Genomic DNA, 22,026 nt, shown 5'->3' with positions numbered 1-22,026 from the left:
CCTCTGTCGGCCATGTCACCTTCTCCATGTGTTTGCCTTAAGAAAGATGGACATTAAGACCAAGATGAAGGCTCCAGCCCCAGCAGTTCACAAGCAGCAGCAGGTTTCTGTGCCACCCACACTCAACACTTCAGTGGATGCCAGAGCTGCCCTTCTTCTTCTTCTTCTTCTTATCATGTAAGCGGCTGCAGCGATTTGCCCCACACTTAGCAGATGTTACTGCTCTTCTTTTTCTCTCTGCTACTTCACCTTCTTCATTTGTTTGCCTCAAGAAAGACACAAATTACGACTGAGATGAAGGCTCCAGCCGCAGTAATTTGAGAATTATTGTGTGACAATCGTGGGACAGATGGACACAAGGACGACAGAATTAGAGATTTAAGCCTAGAGAGGTTTAAAATGGTTTATTAGTCTACGTGTGTAATACCAGAGGGGCAGAAAGGAGCGAACAACAATAACGTGACAATACTTACAGTGTGTTTAGACTGGCAAGTAGCAGAAAACCTCCAAAAACCGACCACCGCTTTTTTCCACTCGCTCTGCTAACCGTAACCGTCTAGACTTAAACAGCCCCTCCCCCCACCCATCATAAGAAAATATACATTCTTCAGTCACCACGAAGACTTGCAGAGAATTTTCCCGAGAGGTGACGACACAAACGTGCGTTTGACGACGGTCAGCTACCATCGGGTTTAATGCAAAGTAGGGAAAGAGAGGAAGCCGAGGCTTTTACTGTTCCTTTAACAATAAAAATCAGCGTACAGAAGATAAAATACAAGCTGAAGACCGAAGTCCATCATCGAGCATGCAAGAGTCGCCGCATACAGCGCCACGGCCATTACTGGTTGGCGGCTTACTAGTCTCAGTAGGCGTCCCGCTCTCTGCTCCCCTGTGAGGTGCAGTGCAGTGCTGCCCACTCTGAGCCCCCCCGAGAGGTGTGGCCAGCGGTACTGCCAGGAGGGTGGGTGGCGTCGGGTGGGTTGCAGACAATGCGTCGATGCTGCGCTATTGTTGCAGGCGGGCCTGAGCTGCGGTGTCCTCTCCAGGTGTTTCCTCTCTCCAGAACTCCCTGACGTCTTCCTTTAGTGCGACTCCATGAAATCTTTACAGATGCCTTTAATGATGGGCTGTTCAAACTGGTGCATTCCCGTGAACTCCCTGGTGAAGAAGGTGTGGCTGTCCTTGGGCTCGGAGGCCATGTTTCTGAGGTCGTCCTGTGGTGCCCAGGCGACTCCTACCGAGTAGATGGTGATGCCTAGGACAAGGAAGAGACGACAGCAGATTAAAATAGATGGCGTCACCCGAGACAAGCAACATCTGCGCATCGCACTTTTGTCATTCTGATTCTTTAAAATTAATCGTCCATTTTCGGTTTACTGGTATTTTTCCCTGCTAGTGTTACATTTTTTGACGTTATTGCAATGTGTGTGTTTTTCTCGTGATTGTGAGTGCTGAGCTGTCACGCATGGCTGGTCTTCGTTTAAAATAGCTGGATCTCGTAGTGTTGTCGTTTTCTTGTTCAAAATTAACATGCGTGAACTATTTTACAATGTTTGTGTAATCGCAGGACGCGGCTCAATACCCGGCAGTTATCTTGGCTTGAAGAATGAACCTCCTTGCTAAGGTTTTAAGCAATCTGTGATCTTTTAGTGGTACTTTTGATGTCTGCTTTGGCAAGTCCTGACCTCAGCACAGCAACACTATTTAAGATGGTGGCGCCCCTCGTCTTGTGTCCAAGTTTTGGACAAACCTCTAAGAAAAAAAATAAATAACTGCAGCTTAAACCGGTTTTGTTGTGCGGTGCCAAAATGGCACAGACCTTTTAAGGGAGCCAAGAGAGTCCCAGTGCCCGCTGGAGGGGGAAAACCATCAAAACCCGGCTAGTAATCGGGCAAGCAAGGGGTCTTAATAAATATTTATTATGTACCCAAAGAATTCCGTGGAGCACATTGGCGAAAAGGAGCGGCCACTCAACTCAATCCAAAGAAAACAAAGTCCCAAAGTGACATCCAAAGAGAGGAGTCGAAAAACGGAAGGAGCAAATTACAAAAATAAACCAAGCACAGAAATCTCAGAAGGTGACCTGCGCATTCGAAATCAGCCGCCAGGAACTTTTATTAGACCTCGATCACCTGACATCTCGTGGGACCCTTCAGTAGCATGAATGACGGCAATTGGGTTAGATACCGTGGACTTCGAGGAGCGCTAGCCCCTTATACTACGCAGCGTTCACATTCTTTCTTTCAAATGTAGCGCCCAGTGGGTAACCGTGCCCACTCCGTATCATCACAGTTCAACACCCTGGGGCTGGGCTTGGACCCTCTTGGTGCCCAGAGCGTGGGCCCCTTACCTGTCATAAATGACGTCCGTGTCACCTAATGGATCGACCGGCTCTGCCTGGCCACATTCTGTTCTGTTCCAGGCTGCAGCCTACACTGACAGCTTTTGGCACCAGACAGGAGTCAACCCTGGAGGGGGTGCCAGTCTATTGATGAGCACAATGGTAAACCCTGGACCACCACTCAAAATAACGCGCACACATTTTGGATATGAGAGAAAACCCACAGTGGGGATCTTGCTGAGTCTGCACTGCCAGTAGGTGGGCTGGCATTCATGGGTTTATAATGGGTCATCTCCGTCACCCCGTCATAACATGTTGTTGTGGTCGTGGCGTTAAGGGGCCTTTAACCGGACTTTTTCAAAACGCCCAGTCCAGTTGGACTACGGCAATGCGAAAGTGGAGAGGTGGCATCCTGGCTGGCCCTTTACCTTCATTCTGCGCAGCGAGGGCCGGAGCCTTGACGTCATCATAGGACTGGCCGTCTGTGATGATGATGAGGAAGTTTCGACGGGAGCCTCCCTTGTGTGGCTTAAACAAGGTGCCAGCGGCATATGTGATGGCCTCCCCCGTCGCAGTTCCTCCGCTCAAGTAGCGAATTCCGTAGATGGCAGCCAGGGTGGTGTCTTTTGTGGAATGTGTGTTGAAGTCAAATTCGATTTTCTGTTCGTAGGTGAACTGGACGGCCCCGATTCTGGACCCGATGTCCGAGATCTCGAAAGCCTTTGCGATGTTGGCAATAAAATCAAGAACCAATCGGAAGTTGTTGTCTCCGACGCTGCTGGAGCCATCGATGAGGAAGCCGATGTTGACCGAGTTGTAGCAGGTTTTGCTGCAGAGCATCTGATCTTCATTGCACAACCGTTGGCTCAAAGGCTTCAGGTATTTGTTGATGCTGAACCAGCTGGGCATGGTGAAGGAGAAGAAATCGTTGTCCTTACACACCGCCTGGACAGGAGACAAAAGAATCACCATCAGTGTTGGAGGATAAAGCAGCTGGAGCCACCGTAACCGTCACCCGCTTCTACACTGTGGGGGCGATAAGAGAAACGAACAAAACTAATCGAGCAGCCATTCGTGGTCGGAATCCTCTTCCTCAGTTTCAGGATCACAGGAATGCTGGAATCTTTCCCAGTGGCTGCAGCACACAAGGGGGAACCAATCCTAGAGGAAATGTGGAGTCCCCAGCCATCCTAACAACACACCTTTAGGTATCTTTGGGATTAGCAGATGACACCAAGTCAGGTGGATTGGCAGATCATCGAGAACCCGTTTAGTCATCGCATCGGAACTGGGACAGCAGGCAGGCTTGGGACGATGAAGTTTAATGTCAGTAAATGTCAAGTGTTACACGTAGAGGGTTTGAATACGCAAAGGGAGGTCTGAAAATCGAAAGTCCACCTTATGAGAACAAGAACAGGCCGACTAGCCCAATGAAGCTCGCCGATCCTGTCCACCCCTAAGATATCATCGAGGTTTGAAGGTCCCTAAAGTCCTGCTGTCCACCACACTGCTTGGTCACTTATTCTGTGTCCCTCCTATCATTTGAGTGAAAGTGTCCAATGGTGTCCCCGTGTTCTTGATGAGCTCACTTTAAAGCCACCATCTTGATCCGATGGACTGATTCCCTTCATAATCTTAAACCCTTCAGTCAGGTTTCCTCTTCGTCTCGAATTGCAATAACTGAAAACGTTCAGGCCCTTCAGTGTCTCCTCGCAGTTCAGAACTCTCAGCCCTGGAATCGGCCTTGTTGCTCTCTTCTGCACTTTCTCCAGAGTCTTTGTTTGTAGCCTGGAGAGCACAACTGCAGTCAGTACTCCAGATGAGACTTCACTTCCCTTGACTTGTACGCCACACGTTGAAGGCGCTATATAATATCACATCCTGTTGGATTTCCTGATGGCTTCTGTATGTTGATAGTGATGAGGTCGCTGCTTGCTGCACTTCTTTGGTGCAAGCAGAGAGCAGAGCGGCCACTCTGGGGTTCTTCACATAAGGTGGACTTTAAAGCTTCTGACCTTCTCATTGCGTATTCAAGCGTAACATTTTTGACTTACCATACAGTATGTAACACTTTAGATTTACTGACTTGCCCAAGTCCATACTTCCTCCGCGCCCCTTTGTGATGACGCCCCAATCACCTGCGACTCCACCTCGCTTGGCATCTTCTGCAGACTTACCCTGCTTGTTCCTCACGTTCTTTTCCAGGTCGCTTTTGTATATTCGCACCGATATCTGGAGGACACGAGTTCTAGCACCACCCGATTCTTATGCAGTTCCCTTTCCAATAATCCTTTGCTTCCTGCGTTAAAGCCAAGTCTGTCCCCATTAACATCCTGTTCCTTGACTCCCACTTCTTTTTAGTTTGAACCCTAACCTCTGGTATGTGACCTCGCTCAAAGCTTTCTGGCAATGAAGGTAATATCCAGCTAATCTTCTATCCACCTCTCTGGTCATCTGCTTTTGTGGCTTCCTCATAGAACTCCATCATTTAACTCTTGTTCTTAAAATGGGATGGAAAGAGAACAATGAACTTTACTGGGGAAAGAATCTGCGTGTACAGTGACCGGTGCCCACGGGTGCCGCTGGGTTTACCTTCTGAATGAACGTTCTGTCCTGCACAATTCCCAGTTCCTCGGGGGTCGGCCTGGCAACGGAGACAAGGAAGACGTTGATGCCGGATTCTCTCGCCATTGTGGCCGCGTCTTCGATATCGTCTGAGGGCCAGCCGTCCACTAATATCACAGCCACACGCGGCAGACCCCTCCGTGAGCCCGTCTCCGGGGTGAAGAAGGTTTCTGCGGTGTGCCTCAGGGCCTTTCCTGTGTAACATGAAATTGACACACTGATCAAAAATCAAAACGCGTGTGACCTCCATGTCTCGTTTCATTCTTAATGTAACTTTTTGAATTTGTTATTAATGTTAACAATCGATTTATTCATTTTGCAGATGTTTACAAATGGAATTATTGACTTCAAGGCTTTTTCGCACGGGATTAGTTTTACACCCGTAGTTGGAGTGAAGTCAGTGCTTGAAGGTTCCTGTTCTTGTCTAGTGATCACCGGTAGTTTAGGTACGCATGTCGGGGTCTACCGTTAGGTTGGACCACATTAGCAACCCTTATTTATAACAACAATATGGCCGCTCACACTTCCAAGGGGGACACTTCTACACTCCCCGCCCGAATTTCGATGTGAATTGTATAGACCAGCGTGCCTTCGACCCTCCAAGGGGATATCACCACTCCCTGTTATTCCGCATGCACAGCAATAAGCATCGTCAGTTCTTTTTATCCACTTGGGTAAAATAATTATTATTGGAGGAAATCGGTCATTTTAGTCTGGTTGGAATCGCTCAAATGACAGAATTGTACTGACGCGTTGATTCACTTGGGATTATTTCAGCCTCGGGTTATTTTTTCTACAGACTTCTTATAGAAGGTGAAAGTCTCCTTAATCTTTAATACGTTTGTAAAACGTTACTGACATGAGCGATCCGGACAGGACTAAATTTACAGATGTCCTCCTTTGTCCCACCTCCTGGTGTAAAACTAATCCCATCCGAGTAAGGCGTAAGTTTAACATTTTCAGTTTTCGTATCCTTTTTATGAGGTTACGTCGATAATTCTCCACACATTTGCGTTTGTTTTGTTCAGGTTTGCTGTACATTTGTCCCTGCACTCGGAGTGCGGCGTCTGTGGTCACAGTGCTCAAGTTCTCGACCGGATCAGACAGCCTGTTTTTTACGAGTAAACCTAGCCAAACCGCCCTCCATTCACACCAAACAATAGCAGCCGCTTTTTATGGGCTGAAGATGCACCAGGAACTAAGATCCATAGAAGGCTTTCTGTACAATAGGGAGACCATAGCGGAGTGTCTACGAATGGACTGAGAAGTCCAAAAACTCATCGGTTCATCAGAACCACGGAGCGAACTCGCTCAGTGCTGTCGTCTTTAGTGGAAGCAGACTCCTTTGTGATTAACACTCGTCCAGCCGTTTATGAACTTTACGCTGTTGTAAACCTCTGCCTCCGTATTCTATCTTGGGAATCTCCCTGGTGAGAAGAAGAGTCGAGGAAGTCATTACAGTTAATTAGTTCTGGATCAAGTGAAGGTACGTACCGCATATACTCGTGTTTAAGTTCTCCTACATATAAGTTGGGTTTGATTTAACTGTATAACTTCTGATATTTTATAATGTCGGTCGTATAAGTCAAATGTGGAAAACGCTATTGGCACAAGGGATTATAATATGCTAATGTCCACCTGAGAGAGTCACCACGGAGCACACGGCCTTTTGTTTCTATGTATTGTGCCTACGTGACCACACAGTGATACCCACACTATTCTGAAGCGACGTTTGCACTGATTTGTGTCTTTTGTATCTCGCACCCTCATACACCTTTATCATAAGAGCATCCCTTATCTACGATGGAGCGTTCGATCAGAAGGAAATAAGAAGCTGGTTTAAAATTAAAAGTCATTGAAGTGAGGAAAGAAATTGGCAACTGTGCTGCTGCAACAAAATTTGATGTGCCTGAGAAACTGGTGCGAGATTGGAGGAGACAAGAAGATGTAAATAAACCAAATAAATAAAGTGCCATGTTTTTGAACGAGCGTATAAGTCAGGATCTGATGTTTATGATCGATATTTTGGGTACTCATACAAAAGTATATACGGTAGATGTTTCTGTGCCCAGTGCTGTGCAGCTGATTAGTGATGGACACCTATAAATAATCTAATCGTTGAACCCTCTGTCTGTCCTCATTTGATGTTGTTTATCCCTTTTTCACACTAAAGTCGTCATTTCAATCACAGTACAGACTTGCTCAAGGGTGGCATCTTCAGTAGATGCAATCAAGTGCCCGACTCCTCCTTCAGTCATAGCGCTTATTTGACCATTTCTGAACTTTCAAATCCATTCGTAAACACTCCACCATGGTCTCCATATTGTGTAGAAAGCCTTCCTCAGCCCATAAAAAGCAGAACACAGCTCGCTGCGCTTCTTTGGTGCACCCAGGGAGCAGGGTGGCCAAGATCCAAGCAAAACTTTACCACTGGGACCACAGAGACACCACGTCTGCACACGTGTGCGCGGGGAAAGCTGTACAGCCAAACCCAGAAAATGATCACAAAAGTGTGGATACCCATTCCCTTAGCCTTGCATTATTGATTTCCATAAAATACGCTTCTGCTTCTCTACCTGCTCTTCTGCGTGTTCCATCTACAGCTCACCCTGAACAGGAAGTTATAATCTGTGGTCATTTTGGAGTGCCAGAGGACAATCGCTTAAACGCTTCACGGGAAGATCGTGTGGCCTCCTTACCTCCAACCCGAATACAGCACTTTTTTTCAAATAGAAGGTTCTGGACACCATAAAAGGTTACTAATACAGGAAATACACATCATCATTACACTCGTACATTCCATAGGACTCCTTCGATATGATAAGAAAATGTATTGTTATTAATCTTGCGGGTGTCATAAAAACAAGACAAATACGAGAATTAAATGAATCGTCGACTCCTTTTCAGTGTTACCAGACACAACTGATTCAAGACTTGAGTTCACTGTAAAGTCCCTTATGATGGACACCATAAATCTCGACTAAAAAAAGAAATTCATTCATCGTAGTGGGTGCCATAAAAAGTCATTAATACAATAAATGCTTTGGGCACCATAAAACACGATTAGTACCATAAACTCATCTTTACGCTCCTTGTGAACACTCAAAATCCTGACCAACGCAATGAATCAATTCATCGATGCACTTTCAGTGTTGTGCCAGAAAGAACGAAAAGACTGGAAGATAAACGCAAGGTGAATACCAAAGTCTGAAAACGAGGAGATCAAAAACGGAATCATGGGACAAAACCAAACTGCGAAGCAAAACTTGTCGTTGAAAAATTAGAAACGAGTTAGAATATTCTTAAACCAAAAAAAGAATCTCAAACGATCTTTACACTTTGTGGAATCTGCAAAATCGGATGAGGAAGTGTCCGCAGAGTGAGACCTTCACTCCTCGTCGTAGCACTCGCCCTAATATCTGACCCCTAAAATCACTGGATTCGAGATCTCTTACTAGCAGCCATCAAACAAAGCACCCAAAATGACATCAATCAATAATAAACATTTTAGTTATAATCACCAGGCATGAAACGATCCTCAAAATAGTGAAATAATCACCACTATGATATTTTTCGATGTATTTGCGGCAAAAGCCCCCACTGTGACCTTACAACATTCGGCAGTTTTGTAGCAAACTGAAAGCTCTTCTCCGATCTTCAGCTCTCCTCATTTGAGTGGTGAGCCCCACCTTGTCACCCCCCAGGCTTACTCCCATCCCCCACCATGTCCCAGGACCGCTTCACCTGTGTTGGTGTTTCCTCCTCTGTACGCCATCTCCTTAATAGCGAAGATGACATCTTTGGGTTGGCTGAAGTTCTTCAGGTAGAATTCTGTCTTGGGAATCTCGCTGGTGAGAAGAGGGGACACATGAAGTCAGATTAGTTTGGGATCATCTGAAGGTAAGTCCATCTGTCTGTGACCGGCACTGTGCAGCTCATTAGTGATGGACCCCTAGATAAATCCAGTAGTTCCACCCCCCGTTTGTCTTTTTGACCTTTTCAGCTGCGCTTGATGTGTTTTGTCCATTTTCACACTAAACATGTCCTATCTATCCTCAGATCCCATTGGGTCTGTTTGTCTGTCTGTTCGCCATTCACGCAAAATAAAAGCTGATTTTCACAAAACTTCACCTGTAGATGGCCGTTGGTCAAACTTAAAACTCTGACCATAGTGCATTTCAAAATTTTCAGTGGGGTGAGGGTTTGTAATGGGGGCCACCCAAAAACAGCATTGCTTCACCAGAGCTGCGTTGATGTTAATGAAATTTTACACGTACAGTAAAGCAGAACCAACTTCCATTGTAACCGACATGGCATTTTAAATTGGTAGGGGAGTTTGTAGATTTGGGTGCATCAGTCCTAAGCTGCTGTGTCAAAGCTCATGGCATTTTGTGTGCCTACTTTTTAGAACAATGTGGATGAGAACAGGCAATTCAGACCAACAAAGCTCGCCAGTCCATCCACTTAATTCTTCTAAAATAACATCAAGTAGAGTTTTGAAGGTCCCTAAAGTCCTACTGTCTACCACACTATTTGATCACTTATTCCATGTGTCTGTGGTTCTCTCCCTAATGTTTGTGTGACGTTTCCCCTGTGTCTCCGTGTTCTTGTTGTACTCATTTTAAAGTCACCGTCTCGATCTACTGGACTAATTCCCTTCATAATTTTAAACACTTTACTCCTGTCACCTCTTAATCTCTTTTTGTTTAAACTGTGAAGGCTCAGCTCTTTTAATCTTTCCTCATAACTCATCCCCTGTAGCCCTGAATCAGCCCAGTCGCTCTTCTCCAGACCACCTCTAGTGCTGTTATGTCCTTTTTGTGGCCTGGAGACCAAAGCTACACAGAGGACTCCAGATGAGGCCTCACCAGTGTGTTATAAAGCTTCAGCAGAACCTCCTTGGACTTGTACTATCCCAGTTAATATTCAAATAATTAAAGTCCCCCATGACTATAATATCCCCCTGTAAACTTGCCTTTTTGATATTACTAAAGAGATGTTTGTTGAACTTACTGTCTGCATTGGCTGGTCTGTAACACACTCCTAAAATAAGACCTCTTTCCCTGATGCTTTTCAAGCGAAGCCAGACGTCCTCACTAAGATGGGGCTCATCATCCAACTTAAATTCTGTTTGACATAAACAGCATGTCCACCTCTTTTTCAGTTCTGTCTGTCCTTCCTAATAAATGTGTATCCCTCTCTGTTCTACTCATCCCCATCTTTGTCATAATTATGCTCTGCTACATAGAGCTCTAACTCACTCACCTCATTTTTGATACTTCTAGCATTAAGGCAAGCTATTTTTAATGTCTTACTCCTTCTGCATTTAATTTACTATGCATGTTTATTTCTACACCGTTGTTTGTTCCTCCATATATAGTTCTAAACCTTGCCTGTCTTAAACTTCCTGTTGATGCATTTCAACATCTCGACTTTCAGAAGTTCCTTTGTGAAATGAGGTTGTGATTGGCACTTTATCACGCTAAAATGACCCGGCAGATGGCAATGAACTTGGCATCTCATTTAGGTTCGGCCCAACTCACCCTGAAGGCAACACTCCATGTCAGTAAATCTGTGAAAACGATGGCGCACGGTGTGACGGGACACCAACACAAAACAACTTCTCTTGAAATCTGCTTCCACAAAATTGTTTGAAAAATGTGAAATGTAGGCTTCATGGAGTTTCAACAACTTCATTTGGGAGCTTCAATTTGGAGGACCAACACCATAAAAACGACGCGTTACTCCAGAACAGCGCAGTGGATGCATGTACAGGAATCGTAATAATTCCTTTTATTTATATGGTGCAGTATGTGACAGTTAACCCAACTTGACACCTCAAAAGTTTCATCCTGAACAGAGAGAACAACACAGAAACGGTGCTGTTGCCCAGCTGACGTGTGTCACACACACGCTGTACAGGAGTGTGATGGAGGCGCTAGTCCGGAGGTAGACTGATCGGGACAGCTTTGGGCGAGACCCACTTTCTGAACTCCCTCCCTCTTAGAGCTGCAGAGTGCAGGTGGAGCCCTCCGAGGAGTCATGATGACACCTCCAGTCCAACCCAGAAGATCCACCCCATCTGATCTTTCCACTTTTGTTCATTGGACTGCATCATGGGTGGCCAGGCTGCCTGCAGAAGCGATCAAAGCCGGATTGGCGCAACGATCCTATATGACCTTTCCTTTTGGTGTTTCCTTGAGTGTGCTACCATGAAATAGGAATCTCATTGAGGACACCATATTTTATCTTGTGCTGTGTCCGTTTGGTTCACACCTGCCACATCGACGTTTCAGATATTCAACTGGCTGTCCATTTCATTAACGTGGGATTAAACCTTCGCTCTTGAACCCGCACACGCAAAGAAGTAGCGTTCACAGTCCTAACCGAGCGAGGATCAATGACAATTATGGAATCCAAATGCAAAAAGAACAAAATCTTGACTCATTAGGGTCGATAAATGAATAGAATTAATGCTGATAAAACATTTTACATTATTCTAAATATTTCATTTGTGTTTTTACTTTGGGTTTCCTTACTTTGAGTCTGGATCTCAGAAGGGAAAGCCGACATTGTGTGTTTTGTGCACTCAAAATGTTCTGCACCCGGGACAGCAGGCAGATACATTTATATAATAATACCGAGATGTTTTTTTAAGAGGCATAAAATGTGGACTGGGGTGTGTGCAAAACAGACATGGGAAGGAATTCTGGGAAGATACGAGTGTCTTTGTTTATTCGAGTTTATGTCTTTAAACTCTGATAAACTCACCAGTGTGTATACGCTTGTCAGAAGATGTGTGGCAGGGCCTTGTCACATTCATAAACCAGCGTGTTTAACCTCCAAGTGTGACTCAATCTCGAAATCCTGTGTAATTACGGTAAAGCCTGCTGCGGACTCGGGGTGACATCAAATGATCTGCTTTATATTTTTAAGCCTGAATGCTTCTCAAGTTAATATTCTGTTGCCATCCAGCAGATGAAATAATATTGCGCTGCAAAAAAATCATATATTTCTACGGTAACTCATCAGTATTCAAGAGTGGGGCGGAGCCTTCAACGTAAAACACACACAAATGAGACGTGATCGAGCCAGCTACAGAACAAAGTGAAAGTAAACCATTAGCGAATCGAGCGATAGTGATGATGATGATGATGATGTGAGATGGACGTTGACATGGATTGTGAAACTGATGCATATGGCAAAGGAAGGCGGAACTGTCAGTGAATTTGATCTCATGGAGCTTCAATGCGGTGCAAGTAGCTTTGTGACAAAAAAGGAAAACGATTGCCATCAGGTGGAAGGACAAGAAAGTCGATAGCAAAGCACTTATCATAATGCAGCAGCTGTCAGTTCTTGTGTCGGGGAGATGTGGAAGTGACTAAGCCACGCACTGTGGTTTGCCTACAATAACACAGTTGGTGCCGTCGACTGTGTGGATCGGGCAGTGACATTCAACCTTCTCAAACGCAAGAAACAGAAAAATATCATAAGAGATGTGCAAAATAAAAAACACACAGCTGTGTGTTGGCGACCATCTCGAAACATGAGAGACACGAAGGCCGAGCGCTAAATCTGATCAGTCCAACGGCCGACCCCAGACAGACGTTTTCTACTGTCTTGATTTCGATGTTTTGCTATTCACACTGTGGTGGACAGGAAGGGCCCTTGCCTGGCTGGACATACTGGGGACTGAGAGTGTGCTTAGGGTGTTATCTCCCTTGGAACGCTAGAGGGCAGCACTCCTTGGTGGCTGAGGATTACCACAGGGCTTCAAGGGAGTTGGAGTTTGGGTCCAATGGGTGACACCAGGGGGGTCACCTGAGCCCTACAACATTGGGCTCCCATCTGACTCAGAAGTGCTTCTGGACCAATCCTACGGGACACCAGAGTCACTTAAAAGGAGCGAGTGGCCACTACCCTGGGAGTCCGAGTCGGGAGGAAGAGGGATGAAGGCAGAAGGAGAGACAAAAAAAGAGAGAAGAAGGAAGAAGGAAAGCCATCGTTGTGCAACATTTCAGTGCGCTTGTTGGCGCTTGAGTACCGTGCTGAGCAGGTGGGAAATGAGGGAAGCGTTTCCCACAGCCAAAATAAAAAAAAACGGAACTTCTGTCTGTGTCAGGTTTAGGGAGCTGCTGCACCCCCTGGTGGCCACAACACGTTTCTGGTAACCTTTTTCCTTGACTAAAAAAAAAAAAATCAGTGTTTTTGGCCTATTTTTTCTGGGGGTAAACGTAACACTAAGGAGGCTACTAAAGTAAATCCACTTCAAAGGCGCCCTGACCATTAGAACTTACCATTTACCACATGGTGACAAATGCAACGGACATGTCTCTGTTATATGCCATTTGGTAAAAGCAGTGCTAATGTCTGTGGTGTGCCATCTGTTGGAATAACAAGACATAGTGAATGGATGGACTCACAAACACTAAAGTGGAATGAATTTTGAGGTTTAATAAATCAATCCGAGTCTAACTAGGAGCAAAGCCATTCTAGAAAAATAGTTAGGATCAAAACTATCAGCATTTCTTCTGGCAGAGTCCAAGAAATTGTTTCTCCTGGTCAGATAGAATGTAATAATGATAATGAAATAAAGCAAGAAGATATAATAAAAAGGAAAAGCAGGAATGTAATAGATCAATAAAATATCCAGTGGATTCACATTTTCTGTGCACTTTATTGTGCTGTAGTTTTCATTTTCGATGGATACATTTGTCACACTCCATGACCCAGAATGACAAAGTGACAACGTGTTTTCAAAAGGGTTTGCAGATTTATTAAAAATGAAAAACTGAAATCTCTCAATCCTAGAAGTATTCAGACCCTTTGCCATGGCCCTCCAAATTGCGCTCTGTTGTCTCCTGTCTGCTTTAATTCTCCTTGAGATGTTTCTAGAACTTGACTGGTGTCCACCTGTGGCAACCCAAACTGATGAAAGGTCAACGTGGACCTTTGCTGAAGGTCCCCAATTCAAGCTCTCTGTAGACCCCAGCAATCAAAACTGTGGTGTGGCATCGAGCAGGACAAGGGGATCAAACCTCCTGTAAAGCTGTGTGTCCCCCCAGGAGCACAATGGCCTCAAGAACTGTGAAATGGAAGAAATTTGGAATCTCACAACACTTCGTAGAGTTGGCCAAACTGAGTAACTTGGCAAAAAGAGCTTTAGTCAGGGAGAAGATCGAGAACCCAATGGTCACTCGAGCAGAGCTTCACAAGTCCTCTATTGAGATGGGAGAACTGGTGAGAAGGACAACCATCTCAGCAGCACTTCATCAATCAGGCACTTATGACATGGTATTTAAAGGACCCCAAGGGTCGAGGAGAAAGAATTTTCCAGTCCGATGAGAGAAAACCTGAACTTTTCCAGCAGAACTCCAAGCACTGTGTCTGGAGAGACGAGGCACTGCTCATCACCTGCCTAATGCCATCTCTGTGGTGGGGACTGGGAAGACTGGTCAGGATTGAGAGAAAGATGAATGTGCACAAATCCAGACAAGTAGTTAAGATCGCATGTCATCTCAGAATGGGGTGACGGTACAGTGACCCAAAACATACAGCCAAGACAACACTGGAGTGGCTTTGGGACAAGTGAGTGAGTGAGTGGCCTTGAGTGGCTCAGACTTAAACCCCATAGACCACGTCTGGAGGGACCTGAAGATGGCAGTTTGCAGACACTTCCTGTCCATTGTAATGGAGCTTGAGGGAAGAATGGGATCAACTGACCAAATCCAGGCATACAAAGCTTGTAGCGACTTACCAGGAAGACTTGGCCAAGGGGGCTTCTACACGGAGCTGAAGTCAGGGTCTGAATAATTCTATGAGTGAGAGACTTCAATTTTAGATTTGTAATAAATCTCTAAACCCTTTTCTGAAAACACATCCTCACTTTGTAATTATAGGGTACTAACCATCCCCTGCGGCTTCGCCCGCGTATTAGTGAAACAGGACAGCGAGGAAGACCCCATCCCACCCAGCTCTCCGCTCCCCTCGGCCTACAGCCTCTGTCTCGGATAAGCGCGAATATATCGCTCCTGCAAGCGAACTCTGATTCTTAGTGCAATGAGAGAAGTTGCAAAATCAACTGGAATGTTCAAGCAAATTATATATAAAAAAAAAAAAGATCTAAATCCGTTAAGTAGCTCTCTTGTGAAAAGCAGACAGACAAACAAACGGGTCTAAAAAACGAAAATTTCACACTTGGACCACGAAATTTTTAAAACTGTTTCTTAGCGAGCACCTATGGGCCACAGGTAACCTACATTCCAAATGTATGTTCGGGAGATTTTGTGATGAGTGAGTCCGTGGTATTTGGCTTTTATATATAGATATAGATATAGATTGAGTGTAAACTGATGATCAAAAATGGCAAATCTACTGTAAATCCAATTAAAATGAAATTAACCAGACAATAAAACGTGTAGAAAGTGAGGGGGTCTCGATACTTCCTGAATCCACTGTCCATAGAATACGATGCCAGTGTAGATGACTCTGAGGACCTTCAACATCTGACTTGACCAAACGTTCTCCAGGTTACTCTTAATAGAGGCAGATGAGCCCTGACGGCAACGAGCATCGGGCCTGAATTGAGAAAAGTAGACGATTCAAGTGCAATGCTGCCATCTGGTGACATTTAAAGTGCAGTGCAGCTCAACGGTCTACATTCTGATCAGTGAGCCTGCAGCAGGCGTGTGAACACGAGATGATTTGCTCATTTCTTTAAGAAGAGTTGCGCCTTTTTGAATATTTTCTGTCATATTATAAAATGTGATACATTATCTATCTATCTATCTGTTATATAGTGCCTTTCATCCATCTATCTATCTATCTATCTATCTATCTATCTATCTATCTATCTATCTATCTATTATATAGTGCCTTTCATCTATCTATCTATCTATCTATCTATCTATCTATCTATCTATCTATCTATCTATCTATCTATCTATTATATAGTGCCTTTCTCATCTATCTATCTATCTATCTATCTATCTATCTATCATGTCATTTGGCTGACAGTAACCTCCTCAAAGTTATCGGGGTCTGCGTCTTTCTTATGTCAAACTGCACAGGCTAACTGACTGAAAATCTGACAGAACAGAGACGATAAAGCAGAGCAGTGCCATCACGTGAGCACAGTACATGTAAGTAGCTAATGACGTTATTAATGCTAATCGGTTCAAACTGTGCACATGTGCAATGCTGCCAGTAATGTGTAGATGTTGACCAATGTCCCTTTAACTTTTGGGACCCTCAAAACTTGACTTGGTGTTATTTTGGAGAGATTAGCTAACAGGATGGGTGACCTTTGCTGGGCTGATGGCCTGCGCTTGTCAAAATGTCACAGTCCATGTATACGAGCACTCAGAGAACATGCGAAACCTGATGCTGTGATTCTCCAACGACGTATCATGCAGTGGATGATTTTCACGCCACAACTTCTTCTTAAGGGTCCGCAGACGTTTCGCAGCTGTGCTAACGATGACATAAACAGAGAGCTGCTTCCTGATTGGTCAGTGGGAATGGGCCTAATGATCTCTCACACCTGTTGACCTCACGTCCAGAGCCCACGCAGTTCTTGCCTCATTAAAATACTACGGGCAGAGTGTAAGCCTCTCGAAGTGAGCAGGACCATCTCTCCTACATACCAGTGGCGACATCACGACCTGCAATGAGTTTCTTCTGCTGACTGCTCTCTGTTGTGAAATATTAGTTTTTAAAAAGTGTTTTATGTCCCTCATTAATTTTGTTTCTTGAGGAGTAAATCAGTACGACACAGTTTCCATGTTTGGATCAACTCTTTAGAAAAATCAGCTTTTGCTTGGATTTTCGCTCGTCTGTTATTCTGAAGTGTCGCACGTCCATTTTGACGACAAGTTTGTTTTGTGTGTTGGCTCACTCATACAGCTGCTCTCATCGTCCTTATGATCCTCTTTCTCTCCGTGACTTTCATTCGTTTTCCCGGCCCTGTGAGTGTCTCGTCCTCTCACAGCCTCATCCTCTCCTCTCATTCAGTTCACTCACAGCTTGGACTAAAAGTGCATTGTGGCCTCATCGTTATCTACGTCCATCCTGACGGAGCACAGAGGCAGTCAAGAAGGCTAACAGGATGTCATGATGTGTGTTTTGGGGGGGGCCCTACTTACAGTAAGCTTTATGAGGCGCCACGTGGAGTACGACGTGCAGTTTTGGTCTCCATATTACAAAAAACACAAATGACATAGCAGCACCAGAGGAAGTCCAGGGAAGGTGAGGCTGAAGGAGATGAAGCTTTCCAGTTTCAAAAAGCAGACATTTTAAGGAGGGCTGCGATTGAATTGTTGAAAACAGCGTCTCTTAACCTATGGGCCGCAACCCAAATCGGTCACCAGACGATTGTGTAGTAAAATTAACCGAGTTTGTCCAACGGCGTGTGAGACGCCAGCCGCAGTTTAGTGTGGTGGTCTGTGATGTGAGTCATCGCCATAAACAGCGACGTATGAGTGATGAGGTGAGAATCAAAGAGCTAACGAAGATTAAGAGGGGAGATCAAGGGAATGAGTCCAGTGGATCGAGATGGTGAGCTCATCAACAACACGGGGACACAGTTGGAAACTCGTGAAGGGTGAACTTCTCACAAACGTTAAGAGGTTTCAGTACCACAGACACATGTAGCGTGGTGGACCCTCAAAACTCGACTTGACGTCACTTTGGGCCATCTCGGTAGCTTGTTGGGCTGAGTGGTCTGCTCTCGTCACGATTGTTCCAGCCTTCATTATAATGTGGACTTTGAGTCCACTGAGCTGCGCCCCCATCACTCCTGTTGCCCGAGTTTTACCCCTGGCCACTCCTGTCAGTTTTGTTTGCTATGCAATGTTAATTACGCTGCAGTCACATGACGGGAGGAGTGTCGCCAATAGGAGCGGGCGTCTATGCATTACTATGTTATCATTTAAAAATGGCACCCTAAAGCAAAAAGAATCTTTGCACGCGCTAGCGTTTACATATCGTTTACAAAACTATCTCATCTTCGCACAAAACACAGATGATGTACCACTTAGGCGAACAATGGACACGTGCGCAGCGGTGGAAACGGGAAGAGGAAGCGTCCTCCGTGCTAGACAGTCATATACAACTGGCGTCTAACATATGGAGAAAGGAAACGGTGAATACAGAAAAGAGTTTTGTTTGGCCTGACGAAGAGGTGGGATTGTTACGGAGAGCAACGCACGAGTAGAAGGCGAGCAAAGTGGCTGCTGAGAAAACGTAGTGAGCGGGAGGGAGCCAATCAGGGAAGGGCGGACCACCGAAGGCGCGATTAGAGTTTGTGTTTCCAAAAGGTCTTCGTTTTCGCCCGTCCACACCTTAGCGCTGAGCTGTCCAGGGGTAGTGTGGACGAAAGGAGAAACCAGAGGCTAATGTGTGTGTTTTTAAATGAAATGTAGTATGGGATGTAGCCTAAGGGGCGTTGCTATAGCGCTGACCTTTGGGAATCCCTGTAGGCTGGCGGAGCTTTTGTGTTTTCTTCTTTGTTTGCCTCTGTTGATGCTCATTGAGGTTCGTCTATTTTACGTCTCGTCGTCGGCTCTCCCTGACCTGCACTCCAGTCTCCAGCTGGTCGTTGGCCAGCATGTCCTGGTGCACTCAAGTTCACGGAGGGTGTGAGAGGTCCTTCTGTTGGGTAACTTGACAGAAACGTTAAGAGGTTTAAGTGCCACAGACACACCACGTAGTGAGGTGGACAGTTCACAACTCGACTTGATGTCGGGACCTCCCAGCAGCAGGCCAGAGGGGAGCGGCTGTGGTGGTTTGGCATTGCGGAGCTCCAGTCACCTCCAGACAAACTTGAACTTAAAGAAGTCCTCCAACTGGACTCTGCTCACCTCGTACGCTTTTAACGTAGAAAATGAAAGAAATGAAGCCATCTGAGACAGTACCTGGCCTGGACAACTCCCACGTGGGGTCCCTCGGGGCCGATGCCCAGCATCACGCACAGCTTGCTGATGAAGTTCTTCTGCAGGTTGAACCGCCGGCGTCCGATGTTGTAACTGCCGTCTAAGAGGAATGCGATGTCCACTTTGCAGTCTGTGGAAGAAACATGAAAACATGGAGCCGGTGACTGGGTGAGTGAGACTTTAAATGAGAGAACAGACGGAGATAAATGGCGAAGGCTGGCGTACCCTTGTTTCCGTTTGGAGGTCTTTTCTCGCCCTTCTTTTTACCTATAAAAAAAAAAAAAACTGAATCGTGCGAATGTCAGGAATGACGTGACTACCGTTGATAGCGAGGAGCGAAACAGCCGAGTTTCTTTCTATGAAATTAGCGGTAAAACTCGTTTCACGCCATGTCTGTCATTTTGTGAAACACGACTCTCATTTTTGAAGTCGTTTGGGGTGGAAAGCAGGGACTATTACTCGTCATGAGAAAGGCGCTATATAAATAAAATACATTAATATGAAGGTTGTAATACGCATTATTTTTCATAGATTGTATTGTTTGGAATTTGGTTGGAATTGATTTGAAATGATTTCATTTTTTTTCCTGTTTATAATTTACAGATCACGTGACCACCTTTGTCATACCTACGTATGCTGTGGTCCTGTGATGCCCGGGGGGTTACCCACAGCTGGCGTACTCCTCCTTGAACCCCGGGGCATTGATAATCATAAACCGAGATGGACTGGTCAATAAGGACACATAACAGCAGGAGCATCAAAAGTGCGTTTCATTCGCAATCCAAGCCGTCGGAGATAAAGTGCAGTGCGCTGTCTGTAAATAAATCAATAATCCCAATAAGCCTCCCTCGTCCCATCGGCCGGAGACCACGTTGATGATGACTGACTGCCCAGCACGACGTCCTTTTTGCTGCTAATCCTTGGTAAGCTTTTTAAGACTTGACTACGCGTTGCTCTCTGTTTATATTTTTCATTTTCTTCTACTGGTTTTCTTCTATTTGTAATAAATACCATATTAATTTTAAATTTGCATGCTTTGTCTTTAGATCGAAAATGATAGAAGTAATGAAGTAAAAACAGGGCACCTGGTGTAGGGGAGGTCGCCATTTTCTTTGTCCTGCAGGGTTAGCAGGCTGAGGGAAGATGTTTCCACTGGAGAGCAACATGGCAGGAGATCACTGGTTGTTCTATGAGTGGCAATAACCCAGTTGTGCCAGCCTTCATGCGGCTAAGTTATTATATCTGCCTTTAGGTTTGGGTGACATCTGGGGTCACCTGTGTGTTGTTCACATGAGGACTGACGAGCAGTGCAGGCATCAGACATAATCAGTGATGAAGCCGAGTCTGTCTGTGCGTCTTAGTGATGTGAGAGGAGACCAATCCAGTAACGCTCATGGTGAGCTCCACTCATCCGACACCAAACACCTTATCTACATGGGGAACAGCGGCCACGCGTCCAACTGCATCATCGGCGACTGGCCATTTGGGTGGCTTCAAGTTAAAGATCTGTGAGCGTCACTCCAGAAAGCCACACGCGTAAGAAGAAGGCCGCAAAGCACACCCACCTGGCAACACAGTCGACTTGCCCTGGCTGGAGACTTCCATGGGCTCGGAGGGAGCATCTGCTAAAAACAAGAAGCAAGAAGCAATATGAGTAACTGTTTCCTCCAGATTTGTTCAAATCTTATATAAAATGAATAAATAAAACAACAGAAACTGTCATGATATGTCAGCAAAGCCTTTCAAACTGTCCTTGAGGTTCAACGAGGCAGGAATCTCTTAATTCAGCCATGTTGCAATGTCGGTCGTGACCTCGATGTAGTCGTGGCCTTCAGGATCTTTCAGAACACTTTTTAATAGTAGTAGTGTAGTGGCGCCACCTAAAATTGCCTAAAACTCCCAGCAGGATTTTGCTAGTCATTCAGAGGGCGCAGGGGTTCCTGGGAAGAACGTTAATCAAACGGGCTCTTTAAAAAGGGGGTCGCGATCAACAGTTTCTATTTGTCTCTATCATTACAGTGGTATCCAGCGGCTGCTCGTCTTGTTTAGATACGTCTTCGTCTGGCGAGTGCTCCCCATCATTTTAGATCTTCACACTGCAATGGGAACCTGGTAGGACAAAACTTTGTGTTCTTCAGAGGGCCGTTTGATTCCACACTCCGTCATCTGCTTCTGCTCTACTGGACTGTGTTGGACTTGACGGTTAGTGTTTATTGTGTGGTGTATGTGGGGTGCGCTTTGGCATTCGTGTTTTTATGTAATGTTGAGTTTTTTCATTATTTGATTAATATATTCTTTATAAGTCAGTTCACTGGGCCGCTTATCTGTCTGTGTGTGTGTGTGTGTGATGAGTCTAAGCTGGGGGTGATCCTGGGGTCTCCACAGTAAAATAAGCAAATCACCATCAATGGATGTCCTAACTACAGGGTCACGGGGGTCTACTGGAGCCAATCCCAGCCAACACAGGGCGCAAGCCCACCGCAGGGCACACACACACACACACACCAAGCACACACTAGGGACAATTTAGAATTTAGTCTTTGGACTGTGGGAGGAAACCCACGCAGACACGGGGTGAACATGCAAACGCCACACAGGGAGGACCCAGGAAGCGAACCCAGACGGGTCTCCATACTGCAAGGCAGCAGCGCTACCCACTGCGCCACTGTGCCGCCCTACAGTGAAATTGTTATTTGTATTTCTGATCAGCATAACGCACGTCATCACTCTCTGCTGTCGTGTTTTTATAATGAAAATATGAAACCGTAATTTCTGTTTTTGTGCTATTTGTCTGCTTTTCGCTGTTTTATAATGTACTGTATATTATCATTCATAGATGACATAACTAAAAAGCTGAATTTGAACTGAATCAGAGGACATGAAGCACTTGCTGCTAGGATGAAATATCACGATGGGGTACCGCAAGGTGGAATTTTGGGGTTTCGGTCAGAAAGGGTTAAGCACGTTGACCACTGCAGTGTCCCACCTCTTCTGTCAGGCCCTTCTACCCACTTTGTGTTCTGATTGGCCAGCAAGTCAAGCACAGCCCACAATGTGTCCCCTATTGTATACATACTGGAGTGCACGTTATGGTCACGGTGGTCTTCACGGATATCAGATTAATTAAGA

At 45.4% G+C, this 22,026-nt stretch overlaps 1 protein-coding gene across 3 annotated transcripts in view; it reads right to left on the bottom strand.

The window, feature by feature from the left end:
• Positions 1-389: 389 nt before the first annotated feature.
• coch (coagulation factor C homolog, cochlin (Limulus polyphemus)) overlaps positions 390-22,026 on the bottom strand; it is a 52,490-nt gene continuing 30,853 nt past the window's right edge. For 2 of the 3 annotated variants that reach the window (XM_039741156.1, XM_039741157.1), the window contains exons 6-12: positions 20,463-20,522; positions 19,123-19,164; positions 18,880-19,027; positions 8,711-8,814; positions 4,934-5,160; positions 2,770-3,286; positions 390-1,255 (exon numbers count right to left, since the gene is read on the bottom strand). In XM_039741156.1, coding sequence (XP_039597090.1) covers positions 1,083-1,255; positions 2,770-3,286; positions 4,934-5,160; positions 8,711-8,814; positions 18,880-19,027; positions 19,123-19,164; positions 20,463-20,522 — 1,271 coding nt within the window. In that variant the 3' untranslated portion in view covers positions 390-1,082. The remainder of the gene's footprint in view (positions 1,256-2,769; positions 3,287-4,933; positions 5,161-8,710; positions 8,815-18,879; positions 19,028-19,122; positions 19,165-20,462; positions 20,523-22,026) is intronic. The other variant, XM_039741158.1, reaches the window with a different exon arrangement.

This window comes from Polypterus senegalus, chromosome 18, assembly GCF_016835505.1.
Source record: "Polypterus senegalus isolate Bchr_013 chromosome 18, ASM1683550v1, whole genome shotgun sequence".
In the NCBI taxonomy this organism is placed as follows: domain Eukaryota; kingdom Metazoa; phylum Chordata; class Cladistia; order Polypteriformes; family Polypteridae; genus Polypterus; species Polypterus senegalus.
The sequence above is the reverse complement of the archived record's forward strand: the minus strand, read 5'-3'. Positions and strand labels throughout refer to the sequence as shown.